General features: G+C 40.2%; 1 protein-coding gene across 2 annotated transcripts; it reads left to right on the forward strand.

The window, feature by feature from the left end:
• The first annotated feature begins 1,357 nt into the window (after positions 1-1,357).
• Positions 1,358-22,766, forward strand: INTS8 (integrator complex subunit 8). 2 transcript variants are annotated; one of them, XM_038128922.1, is made up of 27 exons: positions 1,358-1,566; positions 2,803-2,977; positions 4,891-5,031; positions 5,451-5,522; positions 6,692-6,743; positions 6,985-7,167; positions 7,722-7,829; positions 8,451-8,606; positions 9,150-9,250; positions 9,586-9,727; positions 11,541-11,611; positions 11,750-11,925; positions 12,774-12,907; positions 13,507-13,617; positions 14,298-14,499; positions 15,054-15,175; positions 16,198-16,382; positions 17,787-17,820; positions 18,478-18,534; positions 18,618-18,679; positions 19,325-19,443; positions 20,598-20,701; positions 21,247-21,297; positions 21,929-22,002; positions 22,077-22,141; positions 22,236-22,279; positions 22,554-22,766. In XM_038128922.1, exons 1-27 carry the CDS (start codon positions 1,437-1,439, stop codon positions 22,668-22,670), a joined length of 2,988 nt encoding a protein of 995 aa, XP_037984850.1. In that variant the 5' UTR covers positions 1,358-1,436; the 3' UTR covers positions 22,671-22,766. The 2 variants fall into 2 exon arrangements, with proteins under 2 accessions (XP_037984850.1, XP_037984852.1); XM_038128924.1 differs by lacking the exon at positions 1,358-1,566 and having other exon boundaries at positions 2,876-2,976; positions 4,889-5,031.
• Positions 22,767-22,821: the final 55 nt, after the last annotated feature.

Consider the following 22,821-nt stretch of genomic DNA (forward strand, 5'->3'; position numbering starts at 1 on the left):
CTTAATAACACTGGAAGCTGTAACTGCTAAGAGGGACATGGAACAAGTCCAGAGGAGGGCCATGAGGTTGATAAGAGGACAGGAGCATCCCCACTATGAAGACAGGCTGAGAAAGTTGGAGCTGTTCAGCCTGGAGAAGAGAGGGTTGTGTGGAGACCTCATAGCAGCCTTTCAATACCTGAAGTGAGCCTACAGGAAAGCTGGAGAGGGATTCTTTGTCAGGAACTGTAGTGATAGCACAAGGAGGAGTTAATACAAATAGAAAGAGGCAAAATTTAGGTTAAATATTAGGAAAAAATTCTTAACTGTGTGCATAAAAGCCATGCTATGAAAAGCCAATGCTCATAAAGGAGGCAGAGGAGCCCTGCAATTTTATTCTAATAAAGGAGAGAGAGTCCACTAGGCCAATCCCCCATGGGGTCTCTCTTGAGGTTTTGGAGGACACAGCCTCCTTTTATCGTGAACTCCCAACCACATGTTGCCCTCTTTGTTTTCCCATTAGCTGAGCTACTAGGAAGGTATAGCCTTTCCAAACCACCTACCACATATTCCCCCATAAACATGTATGGTCATTTTCCCCTGAAGTTCAGGAGTTCAGACTGCCTGAGTTCTTCGGATCCACCAAAAGTTCAGACCATCTGGGCTCTGCAATAGACTTTGCACAGATGCATTTCTCCTAAAACCCTAAAGTTCAGGAATTCAAAATGTCTGGTTCTGTCACAAACCCATGCAACTTGATGTTCCTAGAGACACATTTCAAAGACTGTAACACCCACTTCTCCTAAATCTCCTAAACCATCTTCTCATAGATTAATTTGTAAAGACATCAGCACCCACCTTTCCTATCAACTGTGAGGATGGTGAAACACTGGAATAGGTTGCCCGGCGAAGTTGAGGGCGTCCCAGCCTTGGAAGTGCTCAAGGCCAGGCTGGACGGGGCTCCGAGCAACCTGGTCGGGTGGGAGGTGTCTGTCCATGGCAGGAGTGGTTGGGTCTCGATGATCCTTAAGGTCCGTTCCAACCCCTTAACGTTCTAGGGTTCCATGATTTAAATCTGCCTCCATGGATCAAAGTCCTAATTTCTTTACTCTTTCATGAGGCATTAGGATGTACATGGGCAGGAGCACGGAGGGTGAGCCATTTATCGGCCTCAGGGCTCACAGCCCTGCGGGGACAGTACCGCGGTGGACGCAAAGGCAGAGGGACGGCTGCGGGGAGCCGCAAGGGACATGCACCGAACTAGTGACTCCGGAAAGAAAGCCACCGATCCCGCCAGTGAGCCGGGCTGCTCTGCCGGCAGGCCCGCCCAGCGCGGCCGCTCCGCAGGGCCGCCCCACGGGCCGCCTCCGAGGGGGCGCGGCCGGCGGCCATCTTGTGCAGCCGTCGGTGGCTGCGGCGCTGAGGGGCTCGTGTGGGGTCCCTGCCGAGCGGCCGGCATGAGCGCGGAGGCGGCGGACCGGGAAGCCGCCACCTCCAGCCGGCCATGCACGCCGCCGCAGACGTCGTGGTTCGAGTTCGTGCTGGAGGAGGCGCTGCTGGAGCAGCACCTGCAGAAGCCCTCTCCCGGTGCGTGCTCTGCTGGCCGCCGCCTCCCCGCGGCCTCGGGTTCGGCCCGGCCCCTCCTGGGGCAGGGTCGTTGCGGGGGCTGTGAGGCGTCAGTGCGGGGCTCTGCTGCGCTGCTGGGAGCGGGGCAGAGGGAGCCGGGCGCTGCCCGCGGCCGTGCGGCGGCTTTTACCGCCGGCAGTAACGCGGTTTTTCTCATTTCACTTTATCTTTCCTATTTAATAACTTCATTTCTGTGTCTTTCTTGTCTGGTAGATGGCTTTTCCTTTCGCGTGTGTGAATGTTGTGTGCGGAAGCGTTGTAGTTTGTTTGTTCGCTGGGAAGCGCTTCTCGTGCGCATCATTGCAGTTGGCAGCTGGTTTTCTGCCATTGGAGTCCTGATCGTGGCAGGAGCTGAAGCCCTCCGAAGGGTTCAGTGCTGAAATTGCTCTCTGGACCGGGAATAAATAGAAATCTCGTCTGATGTATTATAAGAAAGCGGCCATATTTAAAATTACCTGATCTTTTGATAGTCCTAAGTGGTGGCCATCTTTTTCAGCACCGAATTCTGCGAGGAGGTGGAGGAAACAGGAAAACCTGTGCCAGTGTTGCCTCTACACAACGTCAATTTAAGCAGAATCTATCTTAGATCTTATGCTTAGATCTGCACTTAGATTTTATGCTCTGTATTGTAATGAATTAAGTAATTTGATAATGCTTTATGTTTCACGAAGTTCAGTGAGAGTGTAATAGCTACAGTTTGGACTCTTTTTTCAAAAGAGCTGAAAGGTATTGGCTGTCTTATTGTAAGGGAGAGACTGGGTGCTTTTTTTGATGCTTTTTTTAACCAATCTGAAAGTATTTTCTGAATGTATTCAGAAGTACTAGCAATTGCTTGTAAATATACTTTATGCAGAGGATAATTACAAATAGATATATAGTTTTTATATCTTGTCATTTCATTAGGCAGCATTTATTTTCAGTAGATGCAAGTATCAAAACATAATTAATACAAAATAGTGAAAATAAATAGAAGTGTGATAGTGTGGTTACCGTGGTCAAGTGAACTTTAAGCAAAGATACGTTGATAGTTTGATTTCAGTCAGCACATGCAGGACACCATTTGGGATTAGAATCTACCAGGTAACAATGTCAGCACTATAAACGCCAAGGATAAATCAACAATGTTCATAGATGGGGGAAAAAAAAGTAATTTCTGGGCTTACAAAGAATTTGAGGAGTGGCTGTGTTTTTCTGCAGACCCGCCACCTGTGCAGCTGATTGTTCAGTTCTTGGAACAAGCTTCAAAACCATCAGTGAATGAGCAGAACCAAGTCCAGCCACCACCTGATAACAAAAGGAACCGCATTCTAAAACTTCTTGCTCTCAAAGTTGCTGCTCATCTGAAGTGGGATTTGGATGTATTAGAAAAAAGGTATAGTCTGTACATCTTCATGCTAAGTTTAGTAAATTTAAGTGGCTTGAGGTATTTATTTTAAAAAATGCTTGCTTCCTTTTGAGTGTGATAATTGAAATCTAGTTTTATTTTAGCTATAAGTTAGAAAACGGTTTTGATAAAGGCAAAGTGTGTCTGAACAAATCAACAGTGTTTAGAGATGAAAAACAGCATGTCTTAGACATTAAGATATGTACAGGTAAGCTTCATAAAGATGGATTGGAGGTTTTGTTTTCTTCAGTGACAAAACTAGCATGAGTCTCCTCATTCTGACATGCTTGAAATTGGAGGTCTTGCTCCAGTGTTGCTGATGTGAATAGCTCCATGTATCTGTGAAGTAGGTCATTGAAATGACTGTGGTTGAAATAGACAAACCCCAGCTTTGCATCTTTCCTTTGGAAATTTCAGCTGAAAAATGGTCTGATGAGCTAGAACAGCTGAGAGCTACTTCACTTTGGCAGTGATGTGCCCTATAGGGAGTTGCACTTCACAGAATCACAGGATGGGTATGGTTGGAAGGAACCACAGTGGATCATCTGATCCAGCCTCCCTGCTCCACCAGGGTCATCCCAAAACACATGGCACAGGATTGTGCCGGGTGATTCTTGTTTACACTTGGCTTCCTGTTTCCGCTTAGGTAATGGCAAAGGTTTCTTATTCATTCACACAGGTCTCTTGCCCCCTTTATCTGTAATTTCATGTAAAATCTTAAGGGGACAATAATTGCCCTGATTCTAACTTTCATGGATTTGTAGAATCATACAGGCTGGAAAGGAGCTTTAAGATCATTGAGGCAAACTGTTAATTTGACCCTGCCAAGCCTGCCACTAAGCCATGTCCCTAAGTGCCACATCTGCATATAATTTCAATACCTTCAGGGTATGATGGTGACTCAACCACTTCCCTGGACAGCCTGTTCCAATGGCTGACCACTCATTTGTTGAAAAACTTTTCATAAAATTCAGTCTAAACCTCCCCTGGCACAACTTGAGGCCATTTCCTCTCGTCCTGTCGCTTGCCTGGGAGAAGAGACTGACCACCCACTTGCTACAACCTCCTCTTGGGGAATTGTAGACAATGATAAGCTGCCCTCTGAGCCTTCTTCTGGCTAAACACCCCCAGTTGCCTCAGCCACTGCTTGTAGAACACTTGTGATAGAACACAAGACCTAAAATTTGTTCAACAGAAATCCTGGCTTTAGCTGCTGAAAGTGCAGTTTCACTGGTTGTTTTCAATACTTGTTGCAAAGCATGCAAATTTTTCACAAGATCAAAGGTACTTTGGCAGCAGCTGATCTAATTTCAAATAAGGTGTAAATTAATAATAGTATTTTAGTTGTGTTAAATTATACCATAAAAGCTGGGAGCAGTGCAGTCCAGCCTGCATGTCTTCTCATTTTATTAAAGAGAGTTCTGTCCCGCCTAATGTACGTTGTACTTACCGCTATTCAAAAAGTTCCTAGTCTTAACTTCACTTTATGTGAGTGAAATTTCATTTGTGATTGGAATGGGGTTGCGTACCTTCAGGGAGTGTCATCTGGGGCTGCTTTTATAGAAGTTCTTATTAGCTGGGTCGTGCCATTACGGGTGACTGGGTTATTCTGGTATGGTGCCTGTGTGGGTAATGTGGTGGTGCAGAGTGGCAGTTCAGCTGTCAGGGCAGCTGAACTACTGCTTGGGCCCATCCTCTTGGGCTGAATTTATGCAGCTGATCCTGGTAACTACTTTACATACCTGATCTCAAATGCTGAATAAACATCCATGTGATGTTAAGTACTGAGTAGTCCTTAACAATATTCAGTAACCAGTACTGAATAATAGTGTACATTGTTAAACGTTCCCGAAGTAGATTTACTCTATGAAGTGTCTGATTCTGTCTTTTATTTTTAATAGCTTGTCTGTTCCTGTATTGAACATGCTATTGAATGAACTTCTGTGTATCAGCAAAGTTCCCCCAGGAACTAAACATGTGGATGTGGATCTGTCCAGCTTACCCCCAACCACTGCAATGGCAATACTACTCTACAACAGATGGTAAACTACAACATGGCAATAATATAAAATCATTATGGAACAAAGCAGTGCTTCCTTCTATCTGTATAATTGTATGTAGAAGAAGAAAGAGTCCTAAAGTACTAATAAGTGTTGTAATCTTTTGCTAGGTTGTGGTCAAGGAGCTGAGTCTGAAAAACTATTCTAGAGCTGTTTTTATTCTCTTAAAAAATAGTCAAGATAGTGGTTTGAACTCTCTTCTTATAAAAATCTTCATCTTTCAGCTTTTTTATAGACATAAGAGCATTTCTTAGCTGCTAGATGTGCTCTGGAGTAAAGGATGTATTCTAATGGTATAATGTTTCTGAAATGGTACACTGCTATTATCAAGAGGCCTGTAATCTGCTTATTACTCTTCTGAGGCTAATACCATTCTCTGCTTAATTTTTTCCCCCATGCAGGGCCATAAGGACCATCGTTCAAAGTAGTTTTCCTGTAAAACAAGTGAAACCTGGTCCACCTCAGTTAAATGTGTAAGTTATAGATATAATTAGTTTGGATGTCATAGGCATTTTATGATCAGAAATGTAGTTTCTAAGTGGATTAAATCATGTTAATAACATACAGTTTCTTAAAATGTCTAGTTGTTACATGGAAAACTTGGATTTATTTCAAGTATATTCTCACTTTCCTGCCATATACAGGAAGTTTCCATATACGTTACACATATGTATCATACTTGTCTGTTGTTCCACTCTGCCAATGTTGTAATCTCTGTGACTTTGTCATAGCATGAAAATTCCTGAGAGGAAGAGAGATGACAGTTTGCCTTGGCAGAATGCTTATGCTCTAGTTTAGGTGGGGTACATTTCTTGTATTCTTTTGCATCCCTTAACTTTCAGTAGCTTGTGTAATATGGTTGTTTTATTACACCAGTTGGAAGCATTGTGTCTGATAACCTTAGAAATAGAGAAGAATTTGCTTCATTGGGCAATAATTTGTAATTTAAAATCAGTTTTGCATTTTGCCTTCTAGAAGCTGTGAGGCTTTAGTAACAACTTGTCTGTGACTTTTATGTCACAAAAGTTTGAAGTGTCTAAGTGGTGCTTTTCATATGTTTTATGTTCATTTTACACTTAAGTGTTAGACCATACTTGTTTGACAGAGTCTGTCAAATATGTTGATTAAACATACTCCTCTTCCTCCTCCTTATTTTGCTATAGATCCTATATTGTCCTGTATGTATCAGGGTCTGATCCTGAATAATAATTAAAAAATCTGTGTGGGAAAATAATTGAAAAATACTTTTAATTTTTACATAAACATGTGAACATGCTTCTGCCCCTGACATGTTTGAGAAGATTTAAATGTTGAAGCTTCACGAGACTTGAGGCTGTGGAAGCTTTGTTCATTATTGTTTTGCAATTGAACTGGTATTAGCAATCTGATCTTAAAAAAGGCAATGATAACTTTGCAACTTTTTGTTTTATTGAACCATATTCTCATACAAAACTATCTTTTCATTATAAAGTTCTGTTTTTCAGATATAGATAGATAAGAGCAGTCAGTGGTCCTGCATTATGATGTTCAAAATATAATTAAGCAAAACCAAGCATGAATGAATTATTGTGATCTAGAACATGAAATAATGTGCAGAGCTGCCTTAAAACTGAACTCTTGACCTCTTGTATCTAACTTGCAGTATGAATCATATTCAGCAAGAAAAGGAACTAACCGAAAATATTTTGAAAGTGGTGAGACTCTTTTCCCTTCGTATTTTTGCTCAAATTTACATGTATATATGAATTTCTTTATTGTACAAGAAAGCCAGTTCTTTATTGTACAAAAGCCAGTTCTACATTGTGTAGAATTTTTTAAGGACTTTTTTTAAAACTATCTTTTTACTGAGCTGTTAAAAATGTAGCATTAACTTAAACCTAGAGTTAAACTCAAGACCAAGAGGTTAATTCTTTTAATGTATTTGAACTATTACAGTTGAAGGAGCAGGCTGCTGATTCCATCCTGGTCCTGGAAGGAGCACTTAAATTAAACAAAGATCTTTATGTCCATACTATAAGAACTTTGGATTTATTGGCCGTGGAACCTGGTATGGTGAATGGAGAAACAGAGAGTTCCACAGCTGGACTGAAAATCAGTGCCGAGGAGATACAGTGCCAGGTAGCTCACAGTTTCTTTAGAAAAAGTGTTAAATAATAATTTTTAGGTAAATCACAGGTTTTTTTCTATGAATGTTGCTGTGTTGTTTTGGGGTGGGTTTTTTTTGTTTTGTTTTGTCTTTTTGTTTTTGGGGGTTTTTTTTGTCAGTTTCTTTTGTAGTGCAATGAAATAATACTGGCTTCATTTTTACATTAATAGAACTTTAAAAAATCATTTTAACTATTGTTACTTCCCACTAACCTCTCACTTTTGCCCTCTCAATCCCCTGAAATAACCCATTATATGACAAGGACAGCTTATTGCATTGTTTTCTATGATTTTGGGGAAATCATTCTTTAATTTTGTCTTGCTTGTAATGCAGAATTTCTCAGACTGAGATTGCAGTTAAAGGGGAAGCAATTGAAGTAGGTGGGGTAAGGTGTGCAGGGTATGTTGGTAAATTAGATAAAAGTAGGAATAGTTTAATGTGCATGCAACATTTGAGCTGAAATACTTAATTTTGACTCTGAACCTGATGTCCAAGACTGTGTGTTTGATATGGGTGCTGTTTGCAGGTTTGCTATGATTTGGGTGCAATCTATTTCCAACAAGGATCTACAAATGCAGCTGTTCACGAAAAGGCTAAGGAAAAGTTTTTCAAAACAAAGGAGTTGATTGCAAAGGTAAGAAGCGTTCTTTTAGCATGTGTCTTCAACTCTTTTGTAAAAAAAAACCCTTGTCTAAATTATTGCTTCCTTCTTTAGCAGTTTATTAACTCTTAATGGTACACAGACTTTTTAAAGAAACTTCCTGAAGTTTTGAGAGTAATTTTTTTCATGTTGTGCCTAGTTTGAAATTATATTAATTGGTTGCAGTATATTGCTGCTTTGTTCTACATTTTCTAATGAATAGTCTTTTACACAAATTATATTGATGCAGAAATAACCTCTCCAGTGCTAATAGTAACTTGACTGTACAGTACATCCTGTGTCCGTGGTGATGATGTGTTTTTGAGGAAGGTAACCATACAGCACTTCCTATAATTTTTTTAATCTAACTTTCCCTTGGAAATCAGATTGTCTGTGTTCTAATATTTTTTTTAAAAATACACGTTTTTTATTTTGCTTCATATTCATATTTCCAAAACTTCAGAATTCCAGTTTTTATTTAAATGAAGTGTGTATATGTAGAGTCTTTTGATTTTTTGCTGTTGTTTGGGGAAATTGTGAGTCTCTGTTTCCGAATTAAGCGTATATTTCATAATACTTCAGCTACTGAGATCTGCTGTAACTCTTCCTTTTCAGAATGGCTCATCATCACTTCATTTTACCATAGATGAAGAACGGTTAGCTGGGTATTGTCAAGCTTGTGAAGTTCTTACCTCATCTTCTGATGATGCATCTCAACAGGCAACTCCATATAGTCAAATCCACAGCTGTATGAAATCTGGCAAATACCAGGTACAATGCCTAAACAAACCCATGTATATATGAGGGGGGGTTTATCATTCTTTGTGGAGGATTCCATTTGAACTGTATGGATTTTAAGAAATGTTAAATGGCAATTTAACCATTTACAGACTGTTTTAAATCCTATGTGTTTAGAAATATAACATAATCTGGTGCATATTAGATTGAAATATCTTGGGTTCCATACAGTGGTAAATAGTTCCTGCCAGCTGAGATAAGGGCTTTTCAAGTAATTCTTTGGGTATTACTCTTTCAGCTATTTCTCAGGTTGTAATTCCTTGAGTTTCAGAGACTGTTGCTACTTAGATGTGCAAGTTTATTTTGGGGGAGTTTTTTGTTTGTTTTTTCTTTGATTTTTCTGATGATAAAGAACTTCTTTTGTTACTTGACTCCTTTTTGATTGTTCGATACATTTTACTATTAAATATGGGTATGAGATGCTTCTCTTAGTTTCCTCATTTTTACCAGATAAAATAATTTTCTGTCTGGTTCTTTTGCATTGTGCATTGACTATTCCAACTGTTTTTGTTGCAGGACTTAGTGAAGATATTCCTTGAAGATAACCTAACCCTCAGTTTACCTGAACAGTTCAGACAATCAGTGCTGAGAGAACTCTTCCAAAAAGCTCAGCAAGGGTGAGACATGAAATTATAATCAATGTTCAGTTGTGATGAAGAGTAATTTTCATTGGTTGTCTTTTTTGTGGAAAGTATGTAAAATCTTTTAACAACAAACTACTTACATCCAAGAAACTTGAGCCTTTGTTAGCAGTAGTCCAAGCTACATTTTACATCACACTACAGCTCCTTGGCTGTATCTCCCTATGGCCATATATGGAAAAAATGTAATGAACATTAACAGTTGATTTTATCACTTGACTGATTTTTTAAAAAAAAATTTTCTGCCTGCTGTGATACCACTGTTAATTTGTCAGAGCTATCCTGTGATCTTCAGTTTTGTGTTCACGCAGGAATGACGCTCTGGATGAAGTCTGTTTCAAAGTCTGCGTCTGCAACACAGTGTGCGATGTGTTACAAGGTCGAATAATTGATATTCAGTTTTGTCAACTGTTCCTGAAACCCAGCAAAGAGAAAATAGACTTCCTTCTTGAGGTAAAACATTAATCTAAAATTGCAAGAGAAAATGGTATTTAGTGAGAGATTTCTTTCCCTGCATAACTATTATTATTGCAAGTGGTGCTCTGCTTTCTGAAGCAGAGAAAGGTAATTTCCAAACATTATTCAACTTGTTTGCAGTTAGTACAGCTCCACTCAGTGATCAGTTGTGCGTCTGTTGTTCTTAGCTCTGTTTCCATCTGTCAGGGAGGATCCAGTGGAGAGCTGTTGCTTCAGGTTGTATTTGAAATCACTGCTATTCCTGACATTGTTAGATTATATGGAGATATTGCTGAATATTGGTTCTAGTGGAACAAAGAATCAAATTCTCCAAGACAGAGAGAAGGAGTAGAAAAAGTACCTGTGGAAGAGGACCACTTTTCCCTTATCAGCTGTGTTGTAGAAATTAGCATGTGGTAAAGTGATGCTGAGTTACTGTTAGGCGTGAGACCTACACTGTTACCCTTAGTGAAGCTTTTTATGAAACTGATGATATGGCTTAAACTAAACTTAATCCTTTTATTGCTTTGCCGTTATTTGAACGTCTTTTATTAATTTGAGGCTAATTCTTTTGCTTGTCTCTTCAAGCACGTGGCAGAAATTAACTGATGGTGCTCTCTACTGCAGAGCTAGTAAAAGCTTACATCAACTGCTCATATTGGGACTGAAACAGACTTCTAAAAAAATTATTGCAAGCTGACAAATTCAACTATCTAGTTATTTTTTAACTGCTGGTTTAAAAAAAAAAAAAAAATCCAAGTCCTAGTGAATCTTATAATTTTGCACTTAGAAATACTTCATTTTTAAACTCATGTGCTAAATGATCTTGTGTGGCACTCAGTGTCAGTGCTTCTGTATACCAGAGGAGTAGGAAAAAGGATTTTGGATAATGTCTGACAGAAGATGACAGTTGTCTGAAACATCCTATCTTGTGTACAGGTTGAAGAAAACTGATCCATATGTGATGGCAGTAGCTTATATCAGGTTTACTTCTGAAGACAGTCTTATTTCACACAGTTGTACTGAGATTTCCTAATCAAGCTTTGTCAGTCAAATCTTATCTTTCTTTCTTTGGCTTACAAGAAACCCTTGAGAGCTGGTCTCATCTCTACAATTAGAGTAACCGAGTCATGACAGGGTTACACAGGGCAAAACACAAATATTGGTTCGAGTCTAGATTAATTAGGGTAACCACCCAGCAGTGCTGCACTTGGTTCCCATCCAACAGCACTTGAGCAGATTCAGAAATTGCTCTGCAAAGTAAAAACAACAGACAGGCCAAAGGAGTTGGAATTGTTCAGTGTGGAGAAGCAAAGGCTCCAAGGGGATCTTGTAGCACCTTCAGGTTCCCAAAGGGGACTAGAAGAAAGCTGTTTTGCATTTTGTTGTGGGACAGGACAAGGGTAATAGGTTCAAACTCAAAATGCCAGATTAAATATTAGGAAGAAATCCTTTACAGTGAGGGTGGTGAGGCACTAGAACAGATTGCCCAGAGAAGCTGTGGATGCTCCATCCCTGGAAGTGTTCAAGGCCAGGCTGCATGGGGCTTTGAGCAACCTGGTCTAGTGAAAGGTGTCCCTGCCCATGGCAGAGCTTTTAGAACTGGGTGATCTTTATGGTCTGTTCCAACCAAAACCATTCCATGATTCTATAAATTTGTTGCCTCACCTGAGATCGAGATTTCCTGGCTGTTACTGCTTGTGAGACAGTAACATTGTCTGTAGTAACACTTGGTCGGTAACACTGGCTGTAACTAAATATTACAAATGTGCAAGGGGGCTGCTTAGTTATTTTCTGCTTTCTTTTCCAGGTTTGTTCAGGGTCTATAAACTTGGAAAGTGCTTCAGAAGAATTGAAGAGAAGAATGGCAGCTTTTCTCAAGTATGTACCCATATTAGGATAACATGAATTTGCACTTTGTAAGCAATGTAATACAACACAATAAATATTTCAAGAACTTGTAACTGGAAAAATAAGCACTTTTTTCCTGCTTACGTACTAACATTTTTATTTGTTTAGAAACTTATGTTTGGGCATGGAAGATCTTCAGTTTGTCTTCATGATTTCATCTCATGAGCTTTTCATAAAACTGCTGAAAGATGATGAACGGAAGCTGCTCATTGACCAAATGCGGAAGAGATCTCCTCGAATCAATCTGTGCACAAAACCTGTGACTTCTTTTTATGATATCCCAGGTAATTTTCACAGCATTTTCATTAACTTGTGAGCAGACAGTGCCCTTTTTCCATTATGAGAACCTTGAGGTTACAAAGTACAGGTCTGTTCTCAAAAAAGTTTAGAATGTTTTTAGAGAGAGTATTTCCTGTTGTTAGTTGGTGCATGTCCTGCTTGTTGAAGAAGGTGGCTGCGGCTTGCTTGTGGCTCAAGTGAGTGTAATAGATAAGCTCAAATGAATGTGTCCTAGGTGACAGAGACTATGGCATTGGTTTGAGCAAAATGTGGCTGTGGCAGCTGTTCCTGGAAAGGGAACCCTGCCTCTGGACTTACATATATTAATGATGACGTGACTGTGTGGTAAGCTGGACCAGGAGTGCCATCTGAACGAAATTTTTAACCTACCAAAGTAAACCAGAGATCTTTTCAACCAGTTAAATTCCCTGATACAGCTGGCTGGCTGGGCAGCTGCACAAGTCAAAGCTAACAAGAGGTGCCAGGTTGTGCTGCAGCTGGAAAGGCCTTGCCTTTTCAGCTCTAATGCAGCCCTGCAGTACTTAAGCCTGTTAAGGCAATGTGTATTTTCACTAGAGCAGTATAGTAACACCCTTTTAATGAAGATCTTGAATCTATTGCTTTGCTATAGCAAGAGTGCTCAGAGCTGCTGGAGTGAGGAACGGGACTTGCAAGCAGCCCTTTAGGTCAGGGTGAAGGTAGCACCAGGTGTTTGTCAGAGGGCACAAAAGGATGGCTGGACCTATGGAAGCATGATAGATCTGCTGTTCTGATTGAAGTGTTATATACTAAAGACTTGAAAGTATCTACACTGAGAAGAAATGTGCTGAAGACCTGGTTGCTTTTCTTCTAGCTTCAGCAAGTGTCAATATTGGCCAGCTTGAGCATCAGCTCATACTGTCAGTGGACCCTTGGAGGATTCGCCAGATCTTAATCGAGTTGCATGGTATGACCTCAGAGCGCCAATTCTGGACAATTTCTAGTAAGGTAACTTAGCTCATGTGGTCACAAGAGACTGTAATTCAAGGACTGGTTAGATATCATACTGCAGTGAACAACAAACATTTTCTCATAGGTCCTCAGGGTGACTTACCTTTTCCTTCTCTGCGTAGGGGTGGTTTAATAAGAATGATGATACATATCTTAACTCACATTCTATGTGAAGAGTGTTACCAAAAACCTGTAACCTTTATCTTAAGGAATTACTGGCTGTATCACAAGCTTTCCTTATGAGAAAAGATGGTTTTGTAGCTTTTGCTTTTAGTGTTCTGACTAGATAGTAATATTGTTTTAGCGTAAATTTCTGTCATCAGAAGGTGGGAGCAGGAGAGAGGAGGACTTTGTTTAAGTAAAGATTTCTTGTCTTTTTTTTTTGTTCCTCCCCTTAATTATTGCATATTCAGAGTGTGAGCAAAGGGTAATCGGGCGTTTTTATCTTATTTCTAAGTGACCCACACATTACTTGTGATTAAAGACTGGAATTGGGAGAAATTTTCAATATTTGGGGTTTGTTTATGTTGTTTTAAACAGTGATGTGAATTCTAAAACTTGTTTCTGTGCAAATATCCTATGCATTTCTCTCCCAGTGGGAAGTACCAAATGTTTACGGCAGTGTTATTTTAGGAATCAAAGACAGTCTGACTAGGGATTTGGTCTACATCCTGATGGCGAAGGGATTGCACTGCTGTGCTATTAAGGTAAGCAAGCCAACTGAGCTTACTGGTTGGTTTGGAAAATTGAATCCTAATGAAATGGAAAATTTGGAAGGCCCTTTTTTAGAAAAAGAAGGGAAAAATTGGGCGATGAGGGAGGTGTTGTAACAAGCTCCATGTGTTGTGTAATGGATAAGTATTTCTGTCTCTCAAAGTTTCATCAGCAGAGCAAAGATAATGACTTTCCAGTGAGTTGGGCCTGGAGGTAATTTCATTCATATGAAATTTTGATTATGTTGTTCCAGATCATATGGTGTCTACATCCAGTGGTGATTTATTTACTGATACGAATTGCTGTTCTTTTGAATAAGTGTTTTACATAAGGAATTTATTGGAATGCTGTTCTGTTTTCCTTGTAATTGACAAATTTGCTAAACTGCAGCTAAAACAAAATTGTACAAAGCATACCAGTAGTTGGTTCTAGCATGTTTTTGCTTAAACTCCTTGTTTTGTTTTCAAAAGATCTGGAACTCCTAAGCTGAATAGCAAGTCCAAAGGACTCATAAGTAGACATTGTGAGAGAACAGTGCTGATGCTTGAGCAGTGCTGCTGCTAATGGATGCTGAGGCTGGTTCAGCCAAGATAGAGTTGAATGCACTTTAGCTTGTAGTATTTCCCCTTATGAATTTGTTAGGAATCATTAATGCATATAATTTTTATTGCAGGATTTTGTCCATGCAAAACAGCTTTTTGCTGCTTGCTTGGAGCTTGTGACAGAGTTTTCTCCAAAGCTCCGTCAGGTCATGCTGAATGAAATGCTGCTTTTGGACATTTACACTCACGAGGCTGGAGCTGGTGCTTCTGGAGAGCGTCCTCCTTCTGATCTTATAAGCAGAGTCCGAGGATATTTGGAAATGAGAGTACCTGGTAAGTACATGACTGTCTTTCTGAGGCTGCAGTTAAGCACAAACCTTGAGAGAAGGGAAAAAAATCCAGCAAAATAAAACAACTTTGTATTGCAGATTAACCACATAGGTGTGCAAGTGGAAAAACAGCAGTGACTTTGATGCTGTTTTTAGTAAGTCTTCAAAAGTTTCATTAGTTTTTGGAAGCTGGAAATGAGCATGATGCCTATCTATTGCTAAACACTGGCAGTTTCTGTTCAGTGCCACTTAAAGGACTTGAACAGGATAAACATCTCTGCACTTCTGCCTGAAGGGTTTTGCCAGCTGTTAAAGCTTGCTCCTGGTTTCACAGTGAGACAGTAGCATCGTACTGTTGTGGTTAGATGAAACCCTGTTGCTCCTGATTTCCAGAGGTGAGGTCTCTCGTAGGGCTAAGCATCATATTTTTCTGTGTTAGCTGTGGAACAAAACCAGATGGTTAGAGGGAAGGGGATATGCTTATTTTCATACAACACCATTTTACAACACTGTTTTCTCAAAAATAACAAGTTAAACAAAGAATCCCTTTCCTTTTAGATATTCCTCTTCGGCAAGTTATAGCTGAAGAATGTGTTGCCTTCCTCTTAAACTGGTGTGAGAACGAGTATTTGACCATGCAAGTTCCATTACCTCTGGTTCAAACTAATCCTTATGTGAAGGTAACAAGTGCTCAATCTCAAGGCTTTCTCAGACTGTAAATGACTTTTTTACTGAAGTATTTTGTACTTTTCAAAGCAAGTACCCTTCTGCTCAAGAGTGTGGGGTTTTGTGGCTGTAATGAATTAAGTATGGGGTAGAACATAGTAGGGCTAAGCAACAAGCACATTTAGCACTTGACAAAAAACATGGAAGCTGTGCTACAGTAACACAGGAAATCTTGGTCCTTGTTGGCTGCCAGCTAAAGTTGGTTCCATCAGGTGTGTGTGGTTATGATTCGTGATTGAAGTGCTGTAGCATTTCCTAAAGGACTCTCCTCTCAGCTGGAATTCAGCCTGGGTTTATGTAGGAGGTATGAGAAGTGTGCAGATTTCTGTTTTCATATCTGGCTCCTTTTCTGTTCCTAAGATACTTGTGTTCCAAATGCACTGTAAGAGTTCCATTCTTTTACCAACACCAGTGTTGAATTTTTGGAGAAATTCAAGCCCTGCCTTCTTTGAAACTTTGTTTTCACAATTGTTTTACAGCAGTGTTTCTCCTTCACAGTTAGGCCATGGAGCAGAAGGCAGGTTGTATTACAGGACAGGTTCATTTTTACCCTGCTGTGCTTACCTATAACACTTCCTAATTTCTGTTTTGAGGTTCAGCTCTTTTGTATAACATTGTGCCAGTTTCAGTTAAGATCAATTACTATATGGAAGTGAGTTCTAAAGAGCCAGTCTTTGTAAAATGGTATTTTATGGGGTTTAGGTTTTATGTAAATTTGTTTTCTGGAGCTTGTAATAGTGAAGTATTTCACTATTACACTTTCACCAAGGAAGCTAATAAAGGGAAAAATGTTCTGTTTAATTCCTGTTTTCCAGCTTCTTCATCGGTGTTCTCTGCTGCAAAATTTAGTCACATTCCTTTGTAGTTCATAATTTAAAATCACTTGCTTAGCCATTTTAAAGGCCAGTAATTCTTTTGCTGTAGATGTCATGCAGAGAAGCCTTAGTTCCTGTATTTTTTCTGTTGCATTGCATAGCTGGGCCAGTTGCTGGCTGCTACGTGCAAGGAACTGCCAGGCCCCAAAGAAAGTAGACGCACAGCTAAAGATCTCTGGGAAGTTGTTGTACAAATCTGCAGTGTATCCAACCAGCACAAACGTGGCAATGATGGAAGAGTGAGTTTGATAAAACACAGGGAGTCTACATTGGGTATTATGTACAGGTATGTTTTCTAAAATTATTTTTTAAGATGGCTTGAATGGTTTGTTTGATCCCATTTTCTTGTCAGAAATTGTCTGGATTCCACTGTCAGAGGGATGGCAGCAGCTAAAGATCTGAGTAAAAATCCTGTCCACTCTGGGAGTTGGGTATTAGCAGGGATGTGCTGACTTCCATTTTCAGAGGCAGAAGAGGAGTGTGTGGGAGGCAGCTCTCCGTGTAGAAACTGAAGCATATATTGCTGTGCTCCTGTTATGACCAGTGCAGGTCTTCCAGTAAAGTCAATGGCATCTAGAGTGCAGTAGAGCTGAGGGGCTGGAGCTGTCTGCTTTGCGGCAAATAGAATTATTGTGTATCAGTTTTATACTTTTATAGCTGTATCAAGCACATAGCTCACAGCATGGGTATCTATGCTTAGCTTTGTTTCTGAGTCTAAAGCTAAATGATACTCAGTCTTGAAATGAAATTCTAATTCAGCTAAACTCTGCAAAGAGTAAGAAAATCAAATTACTCTGGTCAAGAGTCTTCTTTGTCAGACACCTTGACAGCCTTAGGCTCAAATGACTGATTCAGAACCCTGATTTGTCCAGTGTTCTTGGCCTGTTCTGAAGTCTAAGCCTAACTGTAAGTTGTCTGATATGGTACAGTTTGGCATGTGTGATTGTATTGAACAGCTTTCCACATTAAAGCCTTGGGAAAGGTGCCTCTGTGAAACCTCTGCCTGTGTCTTTGCCTTCCTTGAGCTAATCAGCTTAACGTGTGCTAAAGGCCAGCTGCGTTTGCTTACGCTGCTGTGGGGCAGGTGTAAGGGGGTACCGACGTGCTGGAGCTTCCATTTGTGTACTCTGGCAAGGAAAAGGAGCACAGGTGTACTCCAGGTTACTGAACCTTTCCTGATCCCTCTGATTCAAACAAAAAGGGCAAGTAAAGGGCAGTGACCTTGTTGTTATTATGGAAAAGAAGTAGTGAAAACTTTTCCAAAGGTTGTCCTTGTCTGGATTGTCTTATGGTGACAATTTCTGATGTTCATTACAAGGAAACTGAAGTACGTTATGAGTGATCATTGTGTACCCTCATCTGTAAGTGTGCAGGTCATTGTTGCAAACCTAGCTTGGGGAATTGCAGTGCAGTTCCCTTGGTTTCCTCTTTAGAGTCAGTGGTTCACTTCCGTGATTGTCATGCCTTTTATAGCTTGATAGAGGAACATACCTCTTACTTAACCTGTTTTTAGTGTAAAATTTGCTAGTAACTGTTGAGCATTTTCATTTACATGCTCTACATTTGTAAACTTAGAGGTGAAGGGGTATTTTAGCAGGTGAAGAATTTACTGACTCATGTTTTAAGTGTGCATGCATATATTCTTTATTGTGGATGACTACTTACATGGGTATTTGTGTCCCTAATTTAGGAGTGAATTGTTGTCCTTCATCAAAAAGCTTCGGGTAAGTAACAGTGGTGTTGAAAATATGTTTGCAACCAAAACATCCTTTTGGTGTAGTATTTTTCTGGACTTTTTATATTAAATTCCAGAAAATCTAACAGTTATATGGGTGTTTTGTATGGCTGAAAAACATCTGAGTTTGTTATTCCTGGCATACAGCAGTGTGGAATAGCTTGTAAAAAAATTACCCTGAATTCTGATGGAGATCTGTTTACATTGGGAGTGTATTTTATTGCAGCTGTCACGAAGCAAAGCATTCCTTTTGGAGGGAGACAGAAGCTGCTACATGCATCATACTAAGCAGCAGAAGTAAGAAGGAGGGAAATTGTTTATAGCTTCTGGGTTTGTAAATGCATAGAAAGTTGTAGTAAACCTAGCCTAAGTTTAAGGTTAGGTAGTAATCACAGAAACAACATAAGGATGCATAAAACAAAAGTAAAGTTTATATCCAAGGAGTTATTCAGGAAAATCTGAAGTAATTGAAAACTTAATACAGAAACATTCCTGCAGTATCCTTGTGTTGCAGATCTCTTAACAAAATATTGTCCTATTTCAATAGGAAACTATAATGATTGCGTAACTTCTTACGTAGTTTTAAAGCTTAGGGAAGAAAGTGGAGTTTCATGAGTTCATGGGAATATTTTTTTTCCCCCTACAGGAACCATTGGTTCTAACTACAATATTGTCCCTGTTTGTCAAACTTCATAATGTTCGGGTTAGTATATATCATCAAAGTCTTTTTTGGTTTTCTTCAAATGTTTCTTGTTGTGATTTCTCATACCCTCTTTCTTCTCTTAGGAAGATATTGTGAATGATATTGCAGCAGAACATATTTCTATCTGGCCCTCATCCATCCCCAAGTAAGATGATGATAAAAACCACTTTTTTTTTCAAAATACTGTACGTGATGGGTTTGGTCCCAGTTACTGTTAGTGTGATTTCTCCATGTAAAGGCATCACTGCCCCCATTCTGTCTCTGGGAAGGTTGGTTTGAGGACACGGAGAGTTTTATTCCTAGTTTGATGGTCCTGATGGAGATACGGGAAAGAAGAAAGAGGAGAAAATAAAAATGTAGCTTTTTAATCTATGTGCTTTATTAAACTGTATGTTCTCTGTATCTGAACTATATGATACTTTAGTATGAAATCACTAATACTTTTGAGGTGTGTTTGAATAATAGCCAAAATAGGAAGTAGCAAGTGGTATGTGTTGATTTATTCTGACTGGATTGAGCTGCATTTCTCCACTGAAATTTAGAGGCTCTGTGGAGTGGGATCTCAGAATCTGGTTTAGTTCTGGCTTTTTGTTCAAGCCCGTGAAGGCTGTATTTGTTCAGTCAGATTTACTGTATTGTAACAACAGTAGTCTTAGTCAACACGAAATCCTTTCTGGAGCTAGTTATGCTTCACACTTAAGGTGTTTTGGACTTCAACTGGATGGGAAATCAAGTTGGTTAAAAACCAAAGCAGTAAGTCAGGAATTATTTTTCTTTCTTTTTTCTTTAGTCTTCAATCAGTGGACTTTGAAGCTGTAGCTATTACAGTAAAAGAGCTGGTCAGCTATGCCTTGACTATCAATGCAAACAACCACTTCTGGTTAATTATTCAGGCAGATATTTATTTTGGTAAGTGAAACCAATGTCTGTGTTTAACGTGTGTAGAGGAACCTTGCTGCTCTGAGCTGTGTTTGACATAACCCTCCTTGTATTTCCTTTTATGAAAAGCATTTTAAGTGATATATAAAGTTAAAATCTTCAGATGCAGTGGTGTAGGTGGATTTGTCTGGGAAGTTATCTAAGCCCACAGATAGCCCGAGCTTCTGACAGGTCATACAGACTTGCTGTTAGGGTAAGGGAAACTTTGACAGTTCCCTTAACTTCACTCTTCTAGTGCAGTTGGTCCTTGATGGTGTCATTGTGCCAAACCATGGCACTTCAGTGTTTTATAAATGAAGAACAGTGGTTGCTTTTAAACGTGGAGATCAGCTTCAGTGGAGCACAAGATGAGCAGAGTGGAGAGGATCTGTATTTTATATAGGGATGTATCAAGGGTTTGTAAATGAGGAAGCATGGGAAGGGTTTGTAAATGAGGAATAGCTACAGCTTTATAGCCCTTGGGGTAAGAGGAGGAGTCTTAATCCAGTGTTCAGTGCTGTCATGTTACATGTGGGAGAGTGATTCCGGGTTATAAACCTGTTTTCCAGTGTTTATTGCCTGTACAAAGTGCAGCAGCATCCCAGAAGGAGGACATTGATGTAGGGAGCCTCAAAGCTGGAGTGTGAAAGAGCAGTGGTTGGAGCAGTGGCAGTGGTCTGTATTTCAGCAGCCATGGGTGGGCAGGCTGCTCCTGCCGCAGAGCCCCGGGAGGCTGCTGCTTTCTCTGCAGCTCAGGGAGCAGTGCTGAGCCACGAGAGTGGTGTTCTCTCACTCACACCAACCAAACTCCTTCACTGCCCCGTGTGTGCTAAGCTCACTGAAGACAAACTTCCACTCTAAGGTTGATGGATTCAAGATCAACTACCTGAAAAAATAAAAAGCAAACCCCAAAAGGCAGACATTTTTCTGTGGTGCTAGTTTCCCTGATTGTGTAGTTTTTCCATCTACCACTGTGTAACCATTTTGTGTGTCCGTGCTTTTTAAACAATGAAACACAAGTCACTGTCCCAGTAGAATTCAGCTATGAGATACACATCTGAATAATTCTATAAACAACTGATCTGAGTATTAAATACCTGCTGTATTTACTTTTGAGACCTTATTTTGCTTTTTTCCTTTGGCAGCAACTAATCAGTATTCAGCAGCCCTTCACTATTACCTACAGGCAGGAGCTGTATGCTCGGACTTCTTTAATAAGATGGTGCCACCAGATGTGTACACAGACCAGGTGAGCTGAAGTGGGATTTGCAAAAATCTCTTTGGATTCATTCAGCATCCTGATTCTATGTAGAGACAAAACTGTCCAGTATACACAATCTGAGACTTGTTCTTTGCTGAGTCACAGAAGGCTTCTGTTAGTTCATAGAGCCTGCAGAGTGTGTGCTGGGGACAGCACTGTGGGACAGCACTGGAGGGGAGAGCAAATGGTGAAGCCCAATCCCTGTGTGGTGTGACCATCCCCAGCTCATCCCTGCAGAGCCGCACCGTGCTGGGCAGGGCTGGGGCCAGAGCTGCTCAGGACAGTGCTGCAGTGCTCACCTGAGCTCCAGCTGCTGAAAACATCTGGCTCCTACTGTGCTGGAAATACCTATAGTGATGAAGGCTCAGCTCATCAGTGCATGTGCTAAAGCCTGGGAGTTTCTAGGGGCTAGAAGAATGTAGGTAGCTATTTAGGTGGTCCCTTGAATTAACAAAGAAAACAATAATAAAAATTGCAGTTTGTGTTCCAAAACAGTCATTTCAGAATGTGTTTTGTTTTTAACCTTTCTGTAGGTGATAAAAAGAATGATCAAGTGTTGCTCTTTACTCAATTGTCACACGCAGGTAAGAGGTGAAACATGGCATTAACCAAAACATTTGCTTATAAATATTGATATAGGGGATAAATTAAAAAAAGACTGAATTCAACTTCCCTTGCAAATGCAATCTGCAGTAGAGTAGGCTTTGTTACCTTTGCTTCCAGGACAGTTACAGGACTAAAATTAATGAGTAAATAAACACATACTTGAGAATGTAAAGAGTAGAGGTAGTCTGGGGATGTTTTGTCCTGCTTTTCTCTGATAATATAGACCTTTTTTTTTTTTTTTTTTTTTTTGAAAGAGAGAAGGTAGCTGTGGGGTGGTGTTGAGAACTTGGCCTTGCTTTTCATAACTGCAGGTGCTATTGCTGATCCATGGGGTCAGTCATTCTCCAAGTAACAAAGCTTGTACTAGGCTCCGCTTTAAAAGCTCTTAAATGCATTTGGAACCCTGGAAGCCAAGTCACTCCCTTCTGAGCTGAGTCAATCCCCTTGTAGCTGTTGCTACTGCTATGTCAGAATGATGTGTTCAGGTGCTCAGAACGTGCTTGCCCTGGAAACAAGGTCTAGAAAAGGAGTGGAATGAATAAGGCATTGTGTGGAGGGTTTGTTTGTGGGGAATTGAGGCTGTCAGAATCACGGAATCTTTCCTTACAGGTTGCTATTTTGTGCCAGTTCCTCAGAGAAGTAGACTATAAAACTGCTTTTAAGGCGCTGCAGGAACAGAACAGGTAAATGTTACAAAGTTTGTAGATGCCTAAACGCAGTATGTGACTCTGTCAGTGAACCTGCCTTGTCTTTCCAGTCACGATGCCATGGATTCTTATTATGAATACATCTGGGATGTCACCATCTTGGAGTACTTGACATGTATCCTTTTGCTGGAATACCACACATAGTGCATGTTGACAGCTGAGAAAAAGTCCATTACCTACCTATGTGACTTTTCTTGACTCGTCCTCAGATCTCCACCACAAAAGAGGCGAGACAGACAAGCGGCAGATAGCAGTAAGTTAACCCAGTGTGCTGGGATTTCTTTAGAGTCTCTCCCTCCCTGAAATCACCACTGAAAAGGTGGTTTCAGTTCCAGTTTTAATGTCATCACACCATTCTTTTAGAAGCTGGGTGCTTAGATAAAGTTGTGGCTGAAGGGGTGGGGTGATGGGGCATACAGGAAATAAATACAGAAATAAATCACCCATGGACCTAGTGCTGAAAGTGCCTTGAAATGAAACAGCTCTACTGGAAGGCCTCATGCTGGTTGTGTCTCCTTTTTTTCCAGATAAAAGCTATTGGCCAGACAGAGCTGAATGCCAGCAATCCCGAGGAAGTCCTACAGCTTGCTGCTCAGAGAAGGAAAAAGAAGTTTCTTCAAGCAATGGCAAAACTTTACTTTTAGGCTAATGCTGGAAGACTATTACAAAATGTGTAAAAGTGAAAAAAATCTTTCAAGACTTTATTATTTTTAAAAATTCATTTAAATTTTTGTACAACATTTACAGTCTAGTATCTTTCTTCTTAGAAATAATTGAAATCTTAAAATAAACCCC

This window comes from Motacilla alba, chromosome 2 (genome assembly GCF_015832195.1).
Source record: "Motacilla alba alba isolate MOTALB_02 chromosome 2, Motacilla_alba_V1.0_pri, whole genome shotgun sequence".
NCBI classification, from domain to species: domain Eukaryota; kingdom Metazoa; phylum Chordata; class Aves; order Passeriformes; family Motacillidae; genus Motacilla; species Motacilla alba.

What these genes read in the sequence shown, in the direction of transcription:
- INTS8 (XM_038128922.1), top strand. Translation starts at nt 1,437, where the DNA reads ATGAGCGCGGAGGCGGCGGACCGGGAAGCCGCCACCTCCAGCCGGCCA. An exon ending in CCTGCAGAAGCCCTCTCCCG is followed by an intron (nt 1,567 to 2,802) that starts GTGCGTGCTCTG and finishes GTTTTTCTGCAG; the next exon opens with ACCCGCCACCTGTGCAGCTG. An exon ending in TGAAATCTGGCAAATACCAG is followed by an intron (nt 8,607 to 9,149) that starts GTACAATGCCTA and finishes TTTTTGTTGCAG; the next exon opens with GACTTAGTGAAGATATTCCT.